We start from the raw sequence: 23,274 nt of genomic DNA on the forward strand, positions 1-23,274 counted from the left end.
TGTGAAAGAAAATTGTTCTTTTTACTTGAAGATGAAAGATCAAGTGGGGGAGAGGCCTAATAGATGCTCTTAGAATTCTGAAAAGTTATAAACAATTGTTCCAGCCAATTGCTGAGTTGATAATGAAAGTGCATCGGCTGGATCATCACTGAAAGAATGAATTCGGGCTATGGAATTGAATGCACAGGTTCAGGTGCCACTGTTTGCAGTGAATAAAAAAGGCACGCAAATGGGAGCAGAGATTAATGTAAGTAAGATCTAAGCATAAGTGTCTGAATGTCATTGAAGGGGCAGGACAATGGTTGGTCTGACTATCCTTCTTTGAGAAAATACTCCTGTTATAGTTGACAATCTTTGAGTACCTTATTCCTGATTAAGTTTCCAAATGTTTCTCCTGTTATAATGTGAGACTGCTGGTGGCAGCACCAGCCTCATTGTAATATGCTAATTTTATTCATCTTGTTCCATGCCCATCTAAAGGGCTGCATGATTAATGCACTGGCCTGACATTCTGATGCTGGATTCTTTCAAATTAGAGCCAGGCCATTCGGGTGTGATGTCAGGATGCACTTCTTCATCCAAAGGGTAGTGGAAAATCTGGAACGCTGGTCCTCAAAAAGTTGTTGCGAATAGGTCAATTTAAACATGTCATAACTGAGATTGATGGATTTTTTGTTAGGCAGGAGTATTAAGGGACATGGAACCATGGCAGGTAAATGGAGTTAAGATACAGATCAGCCACGATCTAATTCGGGGGTTCTCAACCTTTTTGCTTCTGTGGCCCCCCTCTCGTTATAAAAATGCCACTGATCCCTTGTAACACCAGTATTTTTTCTGTATAAAAAAAGTTATACAATTAAATATATATTTATTTATTTATTTTTGTTTGTTTTAACTACTTAATGTGAAACTTGTTGCTGGTGCTGATGTTGAGACTGTCTCCAAGGTTGGTAGAGTTCTGCTCAAGTTAGGCTGTTGTTGAGTTTGGTAGAGTTATACTGAAGTTAGTAGGCTGCAGTAATGCCAACCCCACCGTTTCATCGAGTCAAACTCTTAAAAATCAAGAGATTTGGTATATAAATAATGAGGTACTTTCTTTTTCCAAACCTAAACCAATATATTGACAGTTGGTAAAACCTCATTAATGGCTTATTTAATTTCTAACAGGTCAGAGCTCTTTACAGAAACTATTACTGCATCTGAAAATGATTTACGGGGTCGGTCTGTCCTTCATCGCTTTACCATTCACGCCCTTTGCCACTGCAAGAGGGGGCTGCTCACTCTATACCAAACACATCCTATCCTAAGGACTATCCTAAATCATAATACAGGAAACTTTCTGGTATCCGGCACTGACTGGACCGAGTTGGTGCCGTCCCATCAAAACTGCCGTATAAACCAGCACTAATGTTAAAACATACGGAGCTTCTCAGCTCCGTATGAAACAACAAACCCTGTTGCTTAACAACAGCTTCAAAACAGTCGGCCGCAGCTTAAAGCATCTCTGTAGCTAAGCAACAGCTTCAGCTAGACGCTTGGGAGCCACGACTGGAAAAAAAAAGCAACGAGAAGTAAAAAAACTTATAGGAAACGGCTCCTGAATTTTGCCGGTAGATAGAGCTTTCCGGACATTTAACCTCCGCTTAAACGAAAGTTTCCTGTACTCTGAAAAACATTCCTCACTCACGCACACAGACATTCATGCACTCACACACGCGGGCGCGCGCCCGCACAGACATTCCCGCACATTAAAAATATGAAGGTCGAAGCAGTTTCTATCCACAGAAAGGCTTGCACACCTATCCTAGCAGTGTTTAAAAACAGATTGGGGTGGGTGTACAGAGGCCGAGGCCCATTGTAATAAGGAGGACCCAGGGGTCCGCCCAGGAGCCAGTCAGCAGACAGCACCGCTCACCTGGGGGTGGGGGAGTCCTCGCTCTCTGGGTTACTGTATAAATAAAACAGCGACACATTACCAACCAATATGGGCTCAGCCCTCCCGCTTTTGCTGTCACTCCGGCTCTCAGGGTCCCAAACGATCAAGATGCATTTCTCCCACTGAAAAAAAACAGTGGGCGGAATCGGGACTGCACCATGAGAAGAGCGAGGGAAAACCCAGGAGAGACGATAAGTGTAAGAAAAGCAAAGGTAAAGCAAGCAAAGGTAAAGCATTATTGATGAGAAATTTAACAATGTAATCTCTGAGGTGTTCTTTGCCAAGAAGTCTTTAAAGAATGTATTTAAGAGTTTTAAGTGATTTTGGTACTAAACGCTCCTTCCATTTTGTTCCTATAATGGATTGGAACTTGTGCTGACGAAACACAGCCAAACCTGTTAGTGGCGCCTCCTGTTGTCCTGTATCCAAAAAAAATTCAAAATTCGAGATTTGTGAGTTCCGTTGCGAGATCATGAGTGATGCTTTATTTCAGTTGCAAATCTATAGCGAGCGACACTATTTCTGAGAGTTGGCATGTCTGAGACTGTTGCTGAGGTTGGTAAAGTGTCGCTGGAGCCGATAGTGTTGATGAGCCCAATGGTGTTAACGGCTGTACCAGCTCTCACTTCTTCTCTTGTCCATTACTCAGGAGCAGAGCCCGCTCGCTGAGACTGAACGCCGTCTCCTTGAGGCAGTTTCTATCCATAGAAAGGCTTTTACCAGGCGTAAGATTTTTAAAGGTTTTCAGCGGGCGGAGGTTCTGCAGAAAGCGGAACTCTCCACCTGCAGAGGCCCTTCTCCAGGACAGGCGTCCGATCTGTCAAGATCGGAAATGCCGGTTTTCAGCGCATGCGCTTCGCATACCTGAAACCGGCACTTGCGAGGTCCGTACGGGTATGTACGCAGCCCATACACACCCGTAGGCATCGGAAAATATGGGCCATTGTATTTAGTACCAGAGGGCCTTCTACTATTCAAATGGCTGAACATTGGCATTAGCTCATCTCTAGTTTAATGGAAAATTATACAGTGTAACATTAGCCAAAAAGCAGGAATGATTCTGCAGATGGAAAAGATAAAGCTGCTAGAAATCTTGTTTCTTCCCAGCAACATGACCTCCTTATCAGAGATGCAGCCCTGAGATCTGTGCCAAATTGGGCAATTCTCAGAAGGTCCAAAGACAAGTTGGAAGATTGTCAAGTCTTGACTTTTAGAAAAGATAGGCAAAATGGAAAAGGAGGGGGTAGCCCTGATAAAGGATGAGATAAATACAGTAGTGGGAAAGGATCTTGGCACTGAAAATCAGGATATAAAATCCGCATGGGTGGAGCTAAGAAATAACAGAGGAGACAATGCTGGTTGGAGTAGATTATAGGCCCTCCCGACAGTAGTTATAGTGTTGGACAGAGTATAAATCGGGAAACTAGAGGAGCATGTAACAAGGGTAATGCAGTAATCATGGGGAACCACGGGTCTAATGAGAGTAACGTACTTAAAGTAATTAATATTAGTAAAGAAAAAGTACTGGAGAAATTAATGGGACCAAAAGCCAACAAATCCCCTGGACCTGATGGTCTACATCCTACAGTTTTCAGAGATGGCTGCAGAAATAGTGGATGCATTGGTTTTGATCTTCCAGAATTCCCTAGATTCTAGAACGGTCCCTGTGGATTGGAAGGCAGCAAGTGTAACCCCGCTGTTCAAGAAAGGAGAGAGAGAGAAAACAGGGAACTACAGGCCAGTTAGCCTGCCATCAGTCGTAGGAAAAATGTTAGAATCTATTGTATGGCAACAGGGCACTTGGAAAATCAATGGGCCAGATTTTCTGACCCCCACGGGTGCATACAAGGTGTGTACACACCCGTAGGAGCCACGCAAGTGCTGGTTTCAGGCATGTGTAGCGCATGCGCTAAAACCCGGCACTTGCGATCTGTCAAGAACTCTCTTGACCGATCATCCACCTGCCCTGGAAAAGTGCCTCTGCGGGTGGAGAGTTGCGCTTTTTGCACAACTTCTGCCCGCTGAAAGGCATAAGGCAAAAGCATAAGGCCTGCTTTTACCAGCTTAAGTGTGTTTAAAAAAATAGAAAAATTAAATTTTATAGCTCATTTATAAATTAAATATACTCTTCAAACAGTAAGTTTATTTTTAGCCCCATAAAAACATTTAATGTTCCCCCAAAAATTAAACTTTTGTTTAAAATATTTAATTAAATGGAATTTTAATTCATTTTAATTATGTAATTTAAAAAAATGTATTTTATGTTTTTAAATGTGATCCCCATTCATACTTTTGACAGGTGTGTGTGTAAGACCTGTCAAAAGGATGAAGGGGATTCCCTTCTTTGGTTCGCCTGGCCCACGTGATCCCAGGGGCGCTTGCGAACTGCATGCGCCCCTGGGATACATGGGCCCCTGCCCGCGCAGACCTGGAGAGGCCCAGGATCGAAAGCCTCGGGATCCACGGAACCAGCAGGTAGGTTCGTAGATTTTTTTTCTGATCGGAGGCATCTGCCCGCAGGAACTCTCCGATCGGAAATTCAGGGCCAATATGATTAGCCAGACTCAGCATGGTTTTATGAAAGGGAAATCGTGTATGACAGATCTGAGTTTTTTTGAGGGTGTAGCTAGCAGGGTAGATGAGGGGGAACCAGTGGATGTAATGTATTTGGATTTTCAAAAGGCATGCGATAAGTTGCCACACAAAAGGTTGTTACACAAGATTTGGGCTCATGGGATTGGAGGTGATATATTGGTTTGGATTGATTAATGGACAGAAAAGAGAGTAGGAATAAATAGGTCATTTTTGGGTTGCAGATTGTAAGTAGTGGGATACCGCAAGGATCAGTGCTTAGGCCTCAGCTATTTACAATCTATATCAATGACTTGGATGAGGGGACCGAGTGTGATGTATCCAAGTTTGCTGCTGATACAAAGCTAGGTGGGAAAGTAAGCTGTGCGGAGGACGCAAAGAAATATAGACCGATTAAGTGATTGGGCAATAAGGTGGCAGATGGTGTATGATGTGGGGAAATCTGAAATTATCCATTTTGGTAGGAAGAATAGAAAAGCAGAATTTTTTTTTTTAAGGTGCGATGCTTCCCCTGGCTAGAGAGTCTAGAACTAGCAGTCATAGTCTCAAGATAAGGGGTCGGTCATTGAGGATTGAGATGAAGAGAAATTTCTTCACTCAGGGTTGTGAATCATTGGAATTCTCTACCCCAGAGGGCTGTGGAGGCTCAGTCGTTGAGTATATTCAAGACAGAGATCGATAGATTTTTGGACACTAAGGGAATCGAGGGATATGGCGATTTGGTGGGGAAGTGAAGTTGATGTAGAAGATCAGCGATGTGGCCTACTCCTCCTATTTCTTATGTTTTTATTTCTTATGTTCTTAAGTCTAATACCAAGCCCAAAACCAATAACTCTTTGAAGATAAGTTGTATGCTTCCCCAGTAGTCAAATGTACTACTGGAAGAGTAGTAAACGTAAAGGAAATCATCCCTTTACTCTTTCACCCCACCCATTGAATTTTCCTTTACAATATTACTCATCTGCACATTATTAACTTAAATATTTCAGTACTAGAGTGATATTTTAAGTGCAATCTGTGCTTGTACCATCTTTATCTAATTTTATAGATCCTCTAATTAAAATCTCAAATTGTGGGCTAGAATATATTGATCTTGTAATTACAAACAGTGACTGAACCCTGTGTTGCCTTAATACTAATAGAATCAGGAATAGGAGTAGATAATTCACCCCTCCAGTCTGTTCCTCCATTTAATTCGTTTATAGATGATCTGCACCTCAACTCCACTTACCTGCCTTTTCTCCAAATCCTTTGATACCCTTTCCTAACAAATCTATCAATCTCAGTCTTGAAAATTTCAATTGATTCAACATCCACAGCCTTTTGGGGGAGCGGGTTCCATATTTCCACTGCCCTTTGTGTGAAACAGTGCTTCCTGATTTCACTCCTAAACTTTCTATTCTTTCATTTAATATATACGGTGAAAAACTGAATATAGATCCCTGGTGAACACCAATTTGAGAACGAACCCTGTTTCAAAAGCTGTATTAATGAGATTTCCTTGGATTTATGCAGTCTTGGGAAGTTTTGCTTGTGTCGATAGCATTAAAAACATTAACCAGATACCAACTTTTTAACTATATTTGATCCTTCCTGTTTCTCTGATCCACAGGCTCCAGATGTACATGGTTTAACAGCACTTCTGTCAGCTATTTACGAGGGACATTTAGAATGTGTGAAATTGCTGGTATCCAAGGTAGGTACAGTATGTTGAGGTCTCTGGGTGGGCAGAGGATGGGAGCAAGTGTCTGGTACATGCAGTACATCACTGATCTCCTGATGAGAGGTCAGTGGGTACAGTCAGCGCGTAAGGATAATCTTGCTAGTTACTGTCGGCAGTTTTCATTTACTGTTAATCGGGAAAAGGGAATTGGAGTTTGGTCCTGTCGTTGATAAGAATATGGGAAGGGAGGAAGCCGAAATTAGAGCCTGATCTTATTACTGGTAGTGAGACTACTTTACAGGTTTTTCCATTCTAACAGCCCCTTGAGTTTTGACCATATATGTGTTGCTTTGGATGCTTATTTTCGATGTCTAGCTCATTGGCACGTTATGAAGTATATTTCCAGTTAAGTTGAAGATTGTGATCTTGCTGGGATCATTCACTACTCTTAACACTTTGACTGTTATCTAATGCATATCTATTATCAACAGAAGAGGGAAAGTTGGTGACTCCATTGCCAGGTTATTTTATGAATAACTGAGATTGCATCAGTTAGTTGATGTTTTCTCCTCTTATGTCATGGGGGAAAGTAGAAGGCTAGTGATTTGCTTTAAGTTATTATTGGAGCGGTACCTAATATGATCAGAAAAATGCAACCCTAAGGCCCCTCACGTTGCCATGCAGTGCTGCTGGATTTGGTTGTAAATTCACAAAGTTCCTGTTGCATGTAATGACACATACTTATTAACTGTGATTTGTAGTGATCCTGTTATTTGTGTGCCTTTATGTGAATTACACCCTAAAATAGCTTTAAGTGATATGTCAGTGTCTTGTAATTGTTTACCAAGCCTCCTTACAGCATCCTTTTTTTAAAAAACTAATGAAAGGAAGTGCACAGGTCTGTTTTTACATAGTGCACAAAATGTAGATTGGTGCTCATCAAAAAAAGCACTTCAGATTCTAGTTGCATGGTGAAGTCTTGGGAGTTTCTCCATCCAAACACTGAACCCACTATGTGCACTTTGAAGGATCGCGAAGACTCCCAAGGCAGTTGAATCACTAAAGGGGAAGCATATGATGGGAACTTTTCATTTCATCCTACACCTGTTTGGATTTCCAGAAGGTTAAATATAAAATCCACAACTTGACTTTCATAGTGCCTTGCGTGAGATTATACTTTGATTACTCCCATCTTTCATCTAGCAGAAAACAGCTGCAGCATGTCACATTAGTGGCTAGCTGGGGGACTGAGCATAGGGACATGAAGTGAGTGTCATAAAGACATGTTTGCAGGCTGATCTCAGTCTCAGTTATGCAGGTTTGTTACAGGCACTGATGGGTTGCAGTTGCGTTGTTCACAGCAGTGAGTTACCAGCTGCTCTTTATGCTTCTACCCTGTCCGCAGCATTGGTTTCTGTTTATTTTCTACATATACACACACTTTTCCCAAGGTTCAGTTCCTTCTTCCCTCCCCCAGCTGCTGTTTGCTGAGGTCAATTATAGAAACCTGACCGCTGTCCTAGTTGCGATTGATTAGTGCAATACAGAGGCGCTTGAACCTGGCACTTTCCTGATCTGCATGTCTCTGTACCACACCACACTGCTTTTAGTAACCGAGCTGTTGTCGGTCCCATGTACAAAAATTTGTTTCCTCTTACCAATTTTACCCCTTCGCCTCCCTTTTCTCTTGAAGGCATTCTTGCTGAGATACAGTTCCTTGTGCCTCGCCTATGTGACCACTGCAGACAGTAAGTGTTGGCAAGCATTCAACTGCAGGGGGCATCATAGCTGAGCAGATCCTGTTCTCGCCTGATGTCCACATATGTGCTTCCAGTGGGGATGGGTTGATATCAACCAGACACAGGAACTGATGGAATAAAAGGGAAAGTGGTGGTATGGTTAGAGATGGCTGAAAGGCAGACAGTAAATGGTTTCAGTAGGTACATGTTCCTCAGACTGACGGGCGATGGCTGGTGAGGTACCCAGGGATTGATGTTGGGACCAATCTTTCTTCCAAATACATATATAAATGATCTGAAATTCCACAAAGGAGTGGATATCCAAGTTTGATGACTAACTCTGAGGAAGAGTAAACAGCTGTGAAGAATGCAGGAGGACATAAACAGGCTCGGAGAATAGGCCAGGTGCAGGTTAATAACCAAAATGAGGCTATAAGTTTTAGGACTAAGATTAAGGAATGAAAATGTGTACTAAATGGTACATTTCTCTTAGGTAGGCAACCAAATGTGCGCAGATACATAAATCCTTATCTGGGTGGACAGATAACGGCTATTAAGAAGGTAAATGGGCCTTTTAAGGTTTACATAGGGAGAGATTGCATACAAAAACAGAAGATATGATAACTATAAACCATATCTGGAATACTTTGTGGGATTTTGAGCTCCTTATAATGGCAGATATGTAATAGTCCATTTACAAGAACAATAGAAGAGGGGATAGTGCCCGAGGACTGACAGAAACACCACCTTTTAAATATTCACTATTAAATATTTTCTTCACTCTGGTCACTCGGGGAAAAAAAATAGATTGTTCTCAATGTTGTTCCTACATACAAAAAGGGAGATAGAACAAAACCTGGGAACTATAGACCAGTCCTCTTAATGTCAGTGATAGGAAAAGTACTGGAATCTATTCTAAAAGAAGTGATAGAAGAGTACCTAGAGCCAGAAAATATAATTACAATTGTCAGCATAGATTCAGAAAGGCTAAGTCATGTTTAACTAACCTAATAGAATTATTTGAAGAGCTAAGAGTAGATGAGGGTAATGTAGTAGATGTCATATGCTTTGATTTTCAAAAGGTTAGGGCATGTGAAGTCAGCGGACAGTTTTTCCATTTATTTTTTTATTTATTCATTCACGAATGTGGGCGCCGCTGACAAGGCCAGCATTTATTGCCCATCCCTAATTGCCCTGGAGAAGGTGGTGGTGAGCTGCCACCTTGAACTGCTATAGTCCATGTGGTGAAGAAACTCCCACAGTGCTGTTGGGGAGGGAGTCCCAGGAGTTTGACCCAGCAACGATGAAGGAACAGCGATATATCTCCAAGTCAGGATGGTGTGTGATTGGAGGGGAACTTGGAGGTGGTGTTGTTCCCATGCACCTGCTGCCCTTGTCCTTCTAGGTGGAAGAGGTCGCAAGTTTGGGAGGTGCTGTTGAAAGAGCCTTGGTGAGTTGCTGCAGTGCATCTTGTAGATGGTACACACTGCAACCACGTTGCACTGATGGTGGTGAGAGTGAATGTTTAAGGTGGCGGGTGGGGTGCAGATCAAGCGGACTGCTTTGCCCTGATGGTGTCGAGCTGCTTGAGTGTTGTAGGAGCTGCACTCATCCAGGCAAGTGGAGAGTATTCCATCACACTCCTTACTTGTGCCTTGTAGGTGGTGGAAAGCCTTTGGGGAGTCAGGAGGTGAGTCACTCGCTGCAGAATGCTCAGCCTCTGACCTACCCTTGTAGCCACAGTATTTAAGTGGCTGGTCCAGTTAAGTTTCTGGTCAAGGGTGACCCACTCCCCCAGGATATTGATGGTGGGGGAATTTGACTATGGTAATGCCATTAAATGTCATGGGGGATGGTTAGACTCTCTCTTGTTGGAGATGGTCATTGCCTGCCACTTGTGTAGCGCAAATGTTACTCGTCACTTATCATCCCAAGCCTGAACGTTGTCCAGGTCTTGCTGCATACGGGCATGGACGACTTCTTCTGAGGAATTGCAAATGGAACTGAACACTGCAATCATCAGCAAAACTTGTATAGGGCCCTGGTCAGGCCACACTTGGAGTATTGCGCACAGTTCTGGTCTCCATACTATAAAAAGGACATGGGGCACTGGAGACAGTGCAAAAAAGATTTACAAGGATGGTACTAGAACTGAGAGATTACAGCTATCAGGAAAGATTGAACAGGCTGGGTTTTTTTCTTTAGTAAAGAGAAGACTTGGAGGTGACCTGAGAGGTCTTAATTTTTAAATGGGTTGGACAGGGTAGATGTGGAGAGAATGTTTCCACTTGTGGGTGGGAGAATCCAAAACTAGGGGCCATAAATACAAGATAGTTACTAATAAATGCAATACGGAAATAAGAAATGGTTCCAGGGATGAGGGAATACAGTTACGTGGATAGACTATAGAAGCTGGAGTTCTCCTTAGAGCAGAGAAGGCCAAGAGGAGATTTGATAGAGGTGTTTAAAATCATGAAGGATTTAAATAGAGTAAATAAAGAGAAACTGTTTCCAATGACTGAAGGGTCCATAATGAGAGGGCACAGATTTAAGTTGATTGGCAAAAAAAAACAGAGGCGACATGAGGAAAACTTTTTTTACGAAACCAGTGCTTAGGGTTTGGAATGCGCTGCCTGATAGGGTGGTGGATTCAGATTCAATAGTAGCCTTCAAAAGTGAATTGGATAAATAGTTGAAGAAGAAAAAATTCCAGGGACATGAGGAAAGAGTGGGGTGTGTGGGACTAACTGGATTGCTCTTCAAAAGAAAGACTTACATTTATATAGCGCCTTTCACGACCACCGGATGTCTCAAAGCGCTTTACAGCCAATGAAGTACTTTTTGGAGTGTAGTCACTGTTGTAATGTGGAAAATGTGGCAGCCAATTTGAGCACAGCAAGCTCCCACAAACAGCAATGTGATAATGACCAGATAATTTGTTTTTGTTAGGTTGATTGAGGGATAAATATTGGCTAGGACACCGAGGATAACTCCCTTGCTCTTCTTTGAAATAGTGCCATGGGATCTTTTACACCCACCTGAGAGTAGACGGGGCATCGGTTTAACGTCTCATCCGAAAGACAGCACCTCCAACAGTGCAGCATTCCCTCAGCACTGCAATGGCGAGCTGGCGCAGACTCGATAGGCCGAATGGCCTCCTTCTGTGCTATACTATTTATGATTCTACGAGTACATAAGAGAAAAGGGAATAGAAAGATATGCTGAAAAGCTGAGATGAGGCAGATGGAATGTAAATTATTTCCAGTGGTAAGTAAATTGAGGCTATGCTCTCAAGATAAGCACTAAATACATCACAGGGAGGTTAGAAGAAACTTTTCATACAGTTATCAATGTCGATTAGTTTGTCACAAATGGTAACCAATGCCAGATTGGATGTAACATCCAAAAAAGTACTGGATAATTACAAGGATACTGAAGGCTGTGGGGAGAAATCAGTATAATGATGCTGTGTAAACTTGGCTTCCGTGAGGGGCCTAAATTCAGTGAAGACAAGACTGTCTGAATGGCCACTTTCTGTGCCAAAACATTTCTATTTCAATTTTCAGTAATCTCTCCACGTATAGCTACAATAATATTTATGAATCCTTTCACGCTATTCCTGATGTATTATTTAATTCCGAGAGACTCTGCTGCATATAGTCAATCCTAATTACTATGTACAGCCTTCTCAACTGTGAATACCAGCTGCCAAAGTGCATGTTCTTCTTGACACTCAGTTGTTGCTGTGTTCACTTTGCGTGACTGTCTCTGGGTTCCCAATATCCACAGGGCTCATTAGTTATTCTGCTGTTATATGACTGGAGGGTTTGAATCAGAAACCTCTTGCTGCCATTTTGAATGGCTCCTGTCAGATAATGACAGTACAGAAACTGCTTATGAAAAAGGAGATACTGTATTTTATCTATATCGAGAATGTTTAGAGATTTCTTTTATTTGTTCAGATCTAATAATTCTTTAAAGATTCCAATTTGGAATAAATCCTTTTTGTGCTTTCAATGGTAAAGTTTCTTGTGGACCAAGATAGTATCCTGAGGGGTGTTTGGACATAAAACCCCAAACCATCAATTCACTTCATATCTGCTGAAGTTGTTATTCCCTCTTAAGTTTTGAATATTGAACTGCCCCATAAAGAGGAAGGTGGGTTTTCTGTGTCATTTATTGTTTATTGGGAGGCTATGGGTTGTTTTGTAGTTGAATTGCAGCTTTACAGTAATTGCTTCCTTCTGGTGTTACTGTTGGGAATATGCACATTCTGAAGCAAATTGGTTGACTCAGAACTGTCGGCTAACAGCATTGCACCAATTTGCTTGAGGATGTTCAGTTCAGTCCTTAACTCTTTCAGCACTGCAGTACTATTTCTACAGAATATGTCTTTTAGTTGTACTTTCTCCCTGTAGAATGCTGTGTGAATTTGCACAGTGTTAACAATTCTATTCTGTAACAGTGAAAGATAGAAGAAACTGAATCCCTTCAATTTATTCAGTTTGCAGATGCAATTGAAAAGCCATATGCATTGCTCTTCTGTGACAAGTAGCCCTCGCTTCTGAATGTGTTTTTAGGATTATTACCTTTTTGAAATGTATCTACAATCCATTGTCTAACCAAGTAGTGTATTTCATTACCCCCACAAGGATATGTATATTTTTATATATAAACAAGTGTATACATCTGTGTTTATGCATCAATTCCTATTTATAGTAGGAATTCTCACATTAACAGTGCCAACCTGTAATGATTATCTGTCATGGTGTAAATAGGCCTCCTGCCACTAATTCGTCACCCACTTCACTAAAAGATACAAGTTATTTATTATCAACCGTAAGTGGTTAATTAACTTTCTTAAACTATTTCGCTTTTAAAAATGTAATCTTTCAAGCCTAGGTTCTAGCAATTTTTTTTAAATCTTCTTGGCTACCTTGGACCTCAAGTCCTGATCCCAGCAGCCTGTTCTGCTCTTACATTTAAAAAGTTAAGAAAACCAAAATCTTCCTCTTTGAGCCTCAGACCCCACTCCCTCCCACCCCATTCTATCTGTGCCTGCTCACTCTCATGACACTGCTCCCGTTTACCCAACCCATACTTCAAAAGCCTGTTGGTGGCCTTAACCAGGGACTGGTATTGAAGTGTGGGGATGAGATTCCTTTAACACCCTTGCACTTCCAAAGTCAGTTCTCAGGTAGAGCCTGGAATGGGCTGTTGAACTAGATGGAGAAAGGCTTCCCCACAACTCTGGGGAAGATCTTGTTCCTTACTGTCCGAGGTGCCGTCTTTTAGATGAGACATTAAACCGAGGCCCCGTCTGCCTCTCGGGGACGTAAAAGATCACGTGGCACTATTTTGAAGAAGAGCAGGGGAGTTATCCCCAGTGTCCTGGCCAATATTTCTCCCTCAACCAACATAACAAAAACAGATTATCTGGTCATTTTCACATTGCTGTGTGTGGGAGTTTGCCGTGTGCAAATTGGCTGCCGTGTTTCCTACATTACAACAGTGACTCCACTTCAAAAGTACTTCATTGGCTGTAAAGTGCTTTGAGATGTCTGGTGGTTGTGAAAGGCGCTATATAAATGCAAGTCTTTCTTTTCACAGAGACTTTTAAGTGGCAGTGACCTCCCCTTGGAGGTGAATTGTAGGTTCCTACAACAACCTCCTACCCCAAACAGCAGTTCCTTCTCAGCCGCCTGCCATGCTTCCTCTACTGCCTCTCAGTCCTAGCCAAATCCTTTCTCAACCAACACCCTGATTCTGCCACCAGAAAATGAGACCTGTTGCCTGAATTCCTCCCACCATCTGTGATCTATGGGCCAAAAGGCACCCATGACCCACTGGCTTGCAGTGCGGGTAGGATCCATTCCATGCTTTGTGCCATTACAGAGAAACTGAACAAATAGTGGAGAGTATCAGAAGAGAAATAGAGAAGAAAAATTGAGAAAAGGAGTGAAGACAGAAAGAAGTACAGGTAGACTATCCTTTATCCGAAAACCTCGGGACCAGCCGAGTTTCGGATAAAGGAGAATTTCGGATTTCGGAAGGTGGGTCGGCGGGGGGTCGTGCGCACGACTTACGCTGACGCTCAGCGTAAGTCAGTCGGGGTCCGCGGGGGGGTCGGCGGTTGTCGGGGCCGGCGGGGTCCGCGGGGGGGGGGGTCGGCGGTTGTCGGGGCTGGCGGGGTCGGCGGTTGTCGGGGCCCGCGGGGGGGTCGGCGGTTGTCGGGGCCGGCGGGGTCCGCGGGGGGGTCGGCGGTTGTCGGGGCTGGCGGGGTCGGGGTCGGCGGTTGTCGGGGCGCGGGGGGGTCGTGTGCACGACTTACCCTTTATCCGAACTTCCGAAACCGGAACCCTCTAAAAACCCGTTCGTACGCACGACTTACGCTGAACGAAAAAACCTTCGGTTTTTAGAGGGTTTCGGTTTTCGGGAGTCCGGATAAAGGGTAGTCTACCTGTAGTACCAAAGAGAGAGCATATCCTGACAATGAGAAGTGCCAAGGAAGATAATTTTATAACTTTTTCTTTATCTCTATCAATCTATCGCATCTCCTGTAAGTGTTACGCTTACTTTCTCTCCATCTTCAGATGTAACTTTAGCATATCTTCTGTCTCAATGTGAACCACACCATGGGCGATGTGCTAGTAATATATTAGGTCTTGAGTAAAGAGGCACCACCTGTATCACCAAGTTCCTGTAACACCTCCCTCATTGCATTTTATTGATAACACCCCTGTTATAAAACAGCATATATCCCAACACACTGAGCAATGCTACAAGCGATCTGAGGTATGCAAGATTATTTTTATTTTGGTGACTGATGCACTAAATATTGGGAAGACTGAAGCCATTGTCTTCGGTCCCCGCCACAAACCCTGTTACCTAGCCACTGATTCCAACCCTCTCCCTGGCAACTGTCTGAGGCTGAACCAGACCGTTCGCAACCTTGGTGTCATATTTGACCCTGAGATGAGCATCTGAGCCATCATGAAGACCTCCTATTTCTAGCTCCGGACCATCGCCCGACTCTGCCCCTGCCTCAGCTCATCTGCTGCTGAAACCCTCATCCATGCCTTTGTTAGCTCCTAGGCTTGACTATTCCAATGCATTCTTAGCCGGCCTCCCACATTCTACCCTCCATAAACTTGATGTCATCCAGAACTCTGCTGTCCATGTCCTAACTCACACCAAGTCCCATTCGCCCATCACCCCTGTGCTCACTGACCTACAATGGCTCCTGATTATCAACGCCTCGATTTTAAAATTCTCATCTTTTTCCAAATCCCTCCATGGCCTCACCCCTCCGTATCTCTGTAAACTCCTCCAGGCCCACCACCCTCCTAGATATGTGTTCCTCTAATTCTGGCCTCTTGAGCATCCCCGATTTTAATCGCTCTACCATTGGTGGCCGTACCTTCAGCTGCCAAGACCCTAAGCTCTGGAATTCTCTCTCTAAACCTCTCCACCTCTCTTTTCTCCTTTAAGATGCTCCTTAAAACCTACCTCTTTGACCAAGTCTGCCCTAATATTTTCTTATGTGGCTCTGTGCCAAATTTTGCTTGATAACGCTCCTGTGAAACGCCTTGGGACATACTACTACGTTAAAGGCGCTATATAAATACAAGTTGCTGTTGAATATTCATCTAATTGGTTGGAAGTGTAATGTCAGAAATGGTCAGTGTTGCCTGATGTTTGATTGAAATGTCAATTCAGGTAGCATTGTAATTTCTGGAGGTGGGGTGCAAGATGGAGCGGCCCGACTCCAGGAGAAAGATGAGAGTAATGATATAGGATGTCCTGTTGATGAGTACATTGCAACTGAAACGTGAACTGATAAATGAGTTTGTCCATTGTCCCTGTTCTCATCAAATGCAACATGATGGAAGTGAAGGCCATTAGCATAGCTTAGTCTTTGAAATGCAACTGCATGTTTCAGTCAAGGGATAGGCCTGAAACAGATGCATCTTCTCACCTTTGCCCTACAATCTGGATAACTGTCTAGGTTATGTGGAAATATAAATGAGAAGGAATTAAAGTCTGCCATTGCTACAGTCAAAAGAATGGAATTAGCAAAAAAAAGGTTCTTTCCCTACTTTTATTTCAATCTGATCTTTGTATCCTGTTTTTGTGTGTGTATATAAATGTTTTTATATATAATATATATTTTATATTTATAATATTTAACAGAGAAAGGTTGTTGTATAATTCTGTATCTGTGTACACACGTGCAAGAAACTATTTGGACATTGTCATCAGTATTCTGAATGCATGTGTGACTGCCAGACAGTTGATCTTGCCTTTGGTACCTGTGTGTACTATCTATATATAGCTTCAAAGGTACTCCTTTTTTAATTGAATGGAGTTCTTAAAATTAGGGCTTGTGAGTAGTGACAGCTTTGATGGAAGTGCACTCTCGTTGTATTGACACAGTTGTTTTCTTGTGGTAGCTTTATTATTCCCAGTCTAATCGGCAACTCCTGCCTCATCCATCAGTGTCTGCTTGATAGAGTGGAGTGTGTGTTGACCATCTGGCAGCTGTCACCACTGCATTTACTCGTTATTCCCGATGACGTCGGGGCAGCCGGTCATTAATTTGGTCTGCTTATTTTATCAATTACTACAGGTATTGCTGGAGTTCAGCTTATCTTGTGGCTGTACGGGTGTGTTGGGCTTGTGCCCAACTTGCTGCTTCATTGATGTCTGTAACCCATTCAACTGAAACAGTGATTTAATGGCCTTTGAGCTTGCGGTATTTTCATTGATTCAGTGTGGGTGTAAGGTCCTGATTCTTGATCAGTGAATCCCCATTACTCAAAGCTTTGAAAAGGACTGACGGTACAGGATGAGCTCTGAATTATAACATTTATTTATACTTGTGCTTGCCAACTGATGAGATAGATGAAATTAAAGCTTTGATATGTATATCTCAGGACCAAAAAAAAGCATTTCAAAATAATCAAACTTAAAATTGCAAGAAAACCCTTGCCTTGTCTCATTGATACTGACCTGGCTGACTCAATCATCGGCCTGGCCTGGCTTACATACATGGAATGTGCAGCACAGAAACAGGCCATTCGGCCCAACTAATCTGTGCTGATGTTTATACTCCGAGTCTCCTCCCATTCCATCTGCCTCACCTCAGCCTTGAGTGGTCTGTGTTTGGTATTTACATTTTCTACATCGAGATCCATTCTGCAGTGGCTATCCTTGCCAATTGTGTAATGGTGCAATCCAATAATGTCCCAAAAACAGGTACTGAAAAAAAAAAAGCCGCTGACTTTTTGTTTTTGGACGTGTGTGCACCAGGATTCGTTGCAATAAAAGCACTTTTTTTTTTTTAGTTTACCTGCTGAGATTTTCCTCCTCCTTCCTTTCCCCACCCTTATTTTTGGAGTCTAATTTGAAGATTGACTATCGACTAATTGATATCTACACCCAGAGACTAGAGTCAGTTGCCAGCTTTCTGTATCGAAATATAATCTACTCTTGTGAACCATTGAGTAGTAGTGCAGAAATTGAACCACATGTCTGCTTTGTTTTGGCGTAGCACCACCAAGTGGTCTCGAGCCCATAATAAAACACTAATGAAAACAAAATACTGGAAATACACCAGGTTTATTGGCATCTGTGAAGAGAAAAGGTAGGTTATTGTTTCTGGTGCAAACATTCATCAGAATCCGTAGGTTCAAAACTAGAAGTGTGATTTCCAGCATTTGCAGATTTTTAATCTCTTTTAAAACTTTGTTGTGTGTTTTAGCCTGGAGTCCCAGTACAGTGGCACATAGTGGGAAGTACCTGGTAATAAACTGCAGTTGGACCTTACTATTCTTATGTGCTTCTAAGGAGGGTTTTCTCTTGGCTCATAATGTAATTTTTGATCTCTTCTGATTTGACTCAGAACTTGAGTAATTTAATTGGCTTCCAGTTCTATAAGTCCAATTAAGGATTTTAGTGCTTCTGCAAAGGATTAGTCAGGATTGTGAGCTCCTGATTGCATGAAGTAATTAAGGTTGCTGGGGAATGGGATTGAGCTGGTTCTGCTCAATAAGTTAGAGTTAATGAAGAGGTGGAGTTGCGCACCAATGGGTAGCACAAACAAAGGTGGTTGGAAAGACACTGTAGAACATTGTATGGATGCAGCTCCATGGCCCCAACCTACCACCCAAACCAGTGCTGCTCACACTTAGAGTAACTAAACTTGTTTTTTTGCTGGTTTAGGAGGCTGGGCAAATCACAGGGACCTGATGGTTTACATCTAAGGCTCCTGTGGGAAGCTTGGGAAGAAATAGAGGCTCTGGCTATAATTTTCAATTTCTGTAGCAAGCACAATTGTGCCAGAGGACTGGAGAGTAGCAAATGTGATTAATTTCTTCAAAAAAGGAGACCGGGATCAGTCAGGAAATTATAGGCCAGTTAGTCTGTCTTCATTTAGTAAACTACTAGAGTCAATAGTAAAGGATGTTTCCTATGTGAAAATACTAAGCACTTGGGGAAACACCAATAAACACTGATTTTTAGAAAGCCAGTTGTGTTTAGCCAACCTTATAGAAGTAATTAAAAATGGAGGCTAGATACAGGAAATGTAACGCCCTTATTCAAAAAAGGAGGGAAGACAGAAAGCAGGAAACTATACGGCAGTTAGCCTAACATCTGTATAATTGCAAAATACTGCGGATGCTGGAAATCTGTGGCAAAATGCTCGAATCCATTATTAAGGAAGCGGTAGCAGGGCATTTAGAAAATCATAGTACAATTGAACAGAGTCAACGTGGTTTTATGAAAGGGAAATCATGTTTGACATATCTGAGCTCTTTTGAGGAGGTAACGAGCAGGGTGGATAAAGGGGAACCAGTAGATGTAGTGTATTTGGATTTCCAAAAGGCATTCGACAAGGTGTCACATAAAAGGTTACTGCATATAAGAGCTCATGGTGTTGGGGGTAATATATTAGATTGGCTAACTAACAGAAAACAGAGTTGTGATAAATGGGTCATTTTCAGGATGGCAATCTGTAACTAGTGGAGTGCCACAGGGATCAGTGCTGGGGCCTCAACTATTTTCAATCTATATTAATGACTTGGATGAAGGAAGTGAGTGTACTGTAGCCAAATTTGCAGATGATACAAAGATAGGTGGGAAAGCAAGTTGTGAGGAAGACAGAGAGTCTGCAAAGGGATATAGATAGGTTAAGTGAGTGGGCAAGAATTTGGCAGATGGAGTATACTGTAATGTGGGAAAATGTGAAGTTATCCACTTTGGTAGGAAGAATAGAAAAGAAAAATATTATTTAAATGGAGAAAGACTACAGAATGCAGAGGGATTTGGGTGTCCTCATACACGAAACACAAAAAGATAGCATGCAGGTACAGCAAGTAATTAGGAAGGCAAATGGAATGTTGGCCTTTATTTCAAGGGGGATAGAGTATAAAAGGAGGGAAGTCTTGCTACAACTGTACAGGCGCTGGTGAGACCACACCTAGAGTACTGCATACAGTTTTGGTCCCCTTATTTAAGGAGGGATATACTTGCATTGGAGGCAGTTCAGAGAAGGTTCACGAGGTTGATTCCGGGGATGGAAGGCTTGTCTTATGAGGAAAGGTTGAGCAGGTTGGGCCTATACTCATTGGAGTTTAGAAGAATGAGAGGGGATCTTATTGAAACATATAAGTTCCTGGGGGGGTTGGACAGGGTAGATGCTGAGAGGATGTTTCCCCTCATGGGGAAATCTAGAACGAGGGGGCATAGTCTCCAAATAAGGGGTCGCCCATTTAAGATGGAGATGAGGAGGAATTTCTTCTCTGAGGGTCGTGAATCTTTGGAATTCTTTACCCCAGAGAGCTGTGGAAGTTGAGTCATTGAATATATTCAAGGCTGAGATGGACAGATTTTTGAGCAACAGGGGAGTCAAGGGTTATAAGGAGCGGGCAGGAAAGTGAGGTTGAGGCCAGAATCTCATTAAAGGGCGGAGCAGGCTCGAGGGGCCAAATGGCCTGCTCCTGCTCCTATTTCTTATGTTCTTATGAAATGTGGATGTGGCTGGTGTATTTTTTTTAAAACATCCAATAAGGTGCCACATAAGAGACTTGTGGCAAAAATATTGGCGCATACAGTTAAGAGGCATGTGGCCTCATGAATAGAAATGGTTAAAGGGCAGAAAGAAAAAGTTAAGAGTAAAATGAACTTTTTTTGGACTGGAAAATTTAATGTAGTGTTCCACAGGATCCATGTTGGGGTTGTTTATACTTGCTATATACATAAATGATCTGGACTTGGGAATTCAGAGAACAATGCTGGAATTTGCTGATGGTACCAAATTTGGAGAAAGGATTGAAAGTTGTGATAAACATTGTAAAAGACTGGGAGGACATTGATTGGCTAACAGGATAGGCGGATATATGGCAGTTGCAATTCAGAAATATGAAGTACAGGTGCACTATCCCTTATCCGAAACCCTTGGGGCCAGATGTGTTTCGGAATTTTTCGGATTTCCGAACGGATGATGCTTATAAATGGACAAGAGGCAGCCGTCGGGTTTACCCTACAACTACACCACTAGTGATGGATGCAAACCTGGCTAGGTAACCAGATTGCTATAAATAAATAGTTAACAGCAATGTTTCCTCAAAGTTGCACACAGCCACGCAGTAATCTGGATCTCAAACAAGCATGCTAAGCTTGAATAAAGGAGACTATGAAGGTATGAGAGCGGAATTGAGTAGAGTGGATTGGGAAAATAGATTAAAGGGTAAGACGATACATGATCAGTGGTGTACATTTAAGCTGTTATTTTACAACTTCCAAAAAATATATATTCCACTGAGAAGAAAAGGGTGTAAAAGAAAAGACAGCCATCCGTGGCTAAGTAAAGAAATTAAGGATAGTATTCGACTAAAAACAAGGGCATATAAGGTAGCCAAATCTAGTGGGAGGATAGAGGATTGGGAAAACTTTAAAAGACAGCAAAAAATAACACAGATTGATTAAGAAAGGGAAGATAGATTATGAAAGTAAATTAGCAAAAAATATAAAAACAGATAGTAAGAGTTTTTATAGTTATATAAAAAGAAAAACGGTGGCTAAAGTAAATGTTGGTCCCTTAGAGGATGAGACCGGGAAATTAATGGTGGAAAATATGGAGATGGCAAAAACACTGAGTGAATATTTTATATCAGTCTTTACAGTAGAAGACACTAAGAATATCCCAACACTGGACAAACAGGGGGCTAAAGGGGGGGAGGAGCTAAACACGATCAAAATCACTAAGGAAGTGGTACTCGGTAAAATAATGGGACTCAAGGCGGATAAATCACCTGGGCCTGATGGCTTACATCCTAGGGTCTTGAGGGAAGTGGCGGTAGGGATTGTGGATGCATTGGTAATTTTCCAAAACTCCCTGGACTTGGCAAAGGTCCTGGCAGACTGGAAAACTGCTAATGTAACACCCTTATTTAAAAAGGGCAGTAGACAGAAGGCTGGAAACTATAGACCAGTTAGCCTAACATCTGTGGTAGGTAAAATTTTGGAGTCCATTATTAAGGAGACAGTAACAGGACATTTGGACAATCATAATTTAATAGGACAAAGTCAGCATGGTTTTATGAAGGGGAAGCCATGTTTGACAAATTTGCTGGAGTTCTTTGAGGAAGTAACATATAGGGTGGATAAAGGGGAACCAGTGGACGTAGTGTATTTAGACTTCCAAAAGGCATTTGACAAGGTGCCACACAAGATTATTGCTTAAGATAAAAAATCACGGGATTGGGGGTAATATTCTGGCATGGATAGAGGATTGGCTATCTAACAAGGCAGAGAGTTGGGATAAATGGTTCATTCTCAGACTGGCAATCAGTAACTAGTGGTGTTCCGCAGGGGTCAGTGCTGGGTCCCCAACTCTTTACAGTCTATATTAACGATTTGGAGGAACGGACCGAGTGTAACATATCAAAGTTTGCAGATGATACTAAGATGGGAGGGAAAGTAGTGAGTGAGGAGGGCATAAAAAACCTGCAAGGGGACATAGACAGGCTAAGTAGGTGGGCAGAGATTTGACAGATGGAATACAATACTGGAAAGTGTGAGGTTATGCACTTTGGCAGGAAAAATCGTAGAGCAAGTTATTATCTTAATGGCAAGAAACTGGAAAGTACTGAAGTACAAAGGGATCTGGGGTCCTGGTGCACGAAACTCAAAAGGTTAGTATGCAGGTGCAGCAAGTGATTAAGAAGGCCAATGGAATGTTGGCTTTCATTGCTAGGGGGATAGAATATAAAAATAGGGAGGTATTGCTTCAGTTGTACAAGGTATTGGTGAGACCGCACCTGGAATACTGCGTACAGTTTTGGTGTCCATACTTAAGAAAGGACATACTTGCTCTCGAGTCAGTACAAAGAAGGTTCACTCGGTTAATCCCGGGGATGAGGGGATGGACATATGAGGAGAGGTTGAGTAGATTGGGACTCTACTCATTGGAGTTCAGAAGAATGAGAGGCGATCTTATTGAAACATATAAGATTGTGAAGGGGTTGGATCGGGCGGATGCGGGGAGGATGTTCCCGATGATGGGTGAAACTAAAACTAGGGGGCATAGTCTTAGAATAAGGGGCTGCTCTTTCAAAACTGAGATGAGGAGGAACTACTTCACTCAGAGGGTGGTAGGTCCATGGAATATGCTGCCCCAAAAAGCTGTCGAAGCTACATCATTACATAAATTTAAAACAGAAATAGACAGTTTCCTAGAAGTAAAGGGAATTAAGGGTTACGGGGAGCGGGCAGGAATTTGGACATGAGTCTAGGTTCGGATCGGTCATGGCCCTGTGGGTAGCGGAGCGGTCCCAGGGGCCGTGTAGCCTGATCCTGCTCCTATTTAGTGTGTCTAATTCTGTTAGATTCAGGAGATGGTCATGTGATAGTGGATTGGCGGTTAGGATCAGATCAGCCATGATCTTATTGAATGGCGGAGCAGGCTCGAGGGGCCGATTGGCCTACTCCTGCTCCTATTTCTTATGTTCTTATTACACTGGAAATACCACGCATTGAAAGAAACAAGCCACATCGAACAATGCAGCCCACGGGGAACGTTGTAAAGTCAGATTTACTGTTTACCTAATTTACTCATCAAAAATATACAATATTTCAGTGCAACAATTTATACAAAGTATGAATTCAACAAGTATTGTGAACATTTATGGGTCAGTTTTTTTAAAGCACAAGAAATCTCAACCATTTTCCTAACCGTTTAAGTATTTCCCCACTGAGTGACGCTCCACGAAAAAACCTTCGGTTTTCAGAGCTTTTTGAATTTCGGAATTGCGGATAAGGGATAGTTGACCTGTAATACA

The 23,274-nt window shown here is 42.4% G+C and overlaps 1 protein-coding gene across 1 annotated transcript in view; it reads left to right on the forward strand.

Annotated features, from left to right (window-relative positions):
* The window catches only part of mtpn (myotrophin), an 81,034-nt gene that overhangs the window by 54,023 nt on the left and 3,737 nt on the right, over window positions 1-23,274 (forward strand). Inside the window, exon 3 of the mRNA XM_086009044.1 lies at window positions 6,141-6,224. Coding sequence (XP_085865170.1) covers window positions 6,141-6,224 — 84 coding nt within the window. The remainder of the gene's footprint in view (window positions 1-6,140; window positions 6,225-23,274) is intronic.

Source organism: Somniosus microcephalus, chromosome 16, assembly GCF_052327205.1.
Source record: "Somniosus microcephalus isolate GS21.2 chromosome 16, FLI_Smic_1.0, whole genome shotgun sequence".
Classification (NCBI taxonomy): Eukaryota; Metazoa; Chordata; class Chondrichthyes; order Squaliformes; family Somniosidae; genus Somniosus; species Somniosus microcephalus.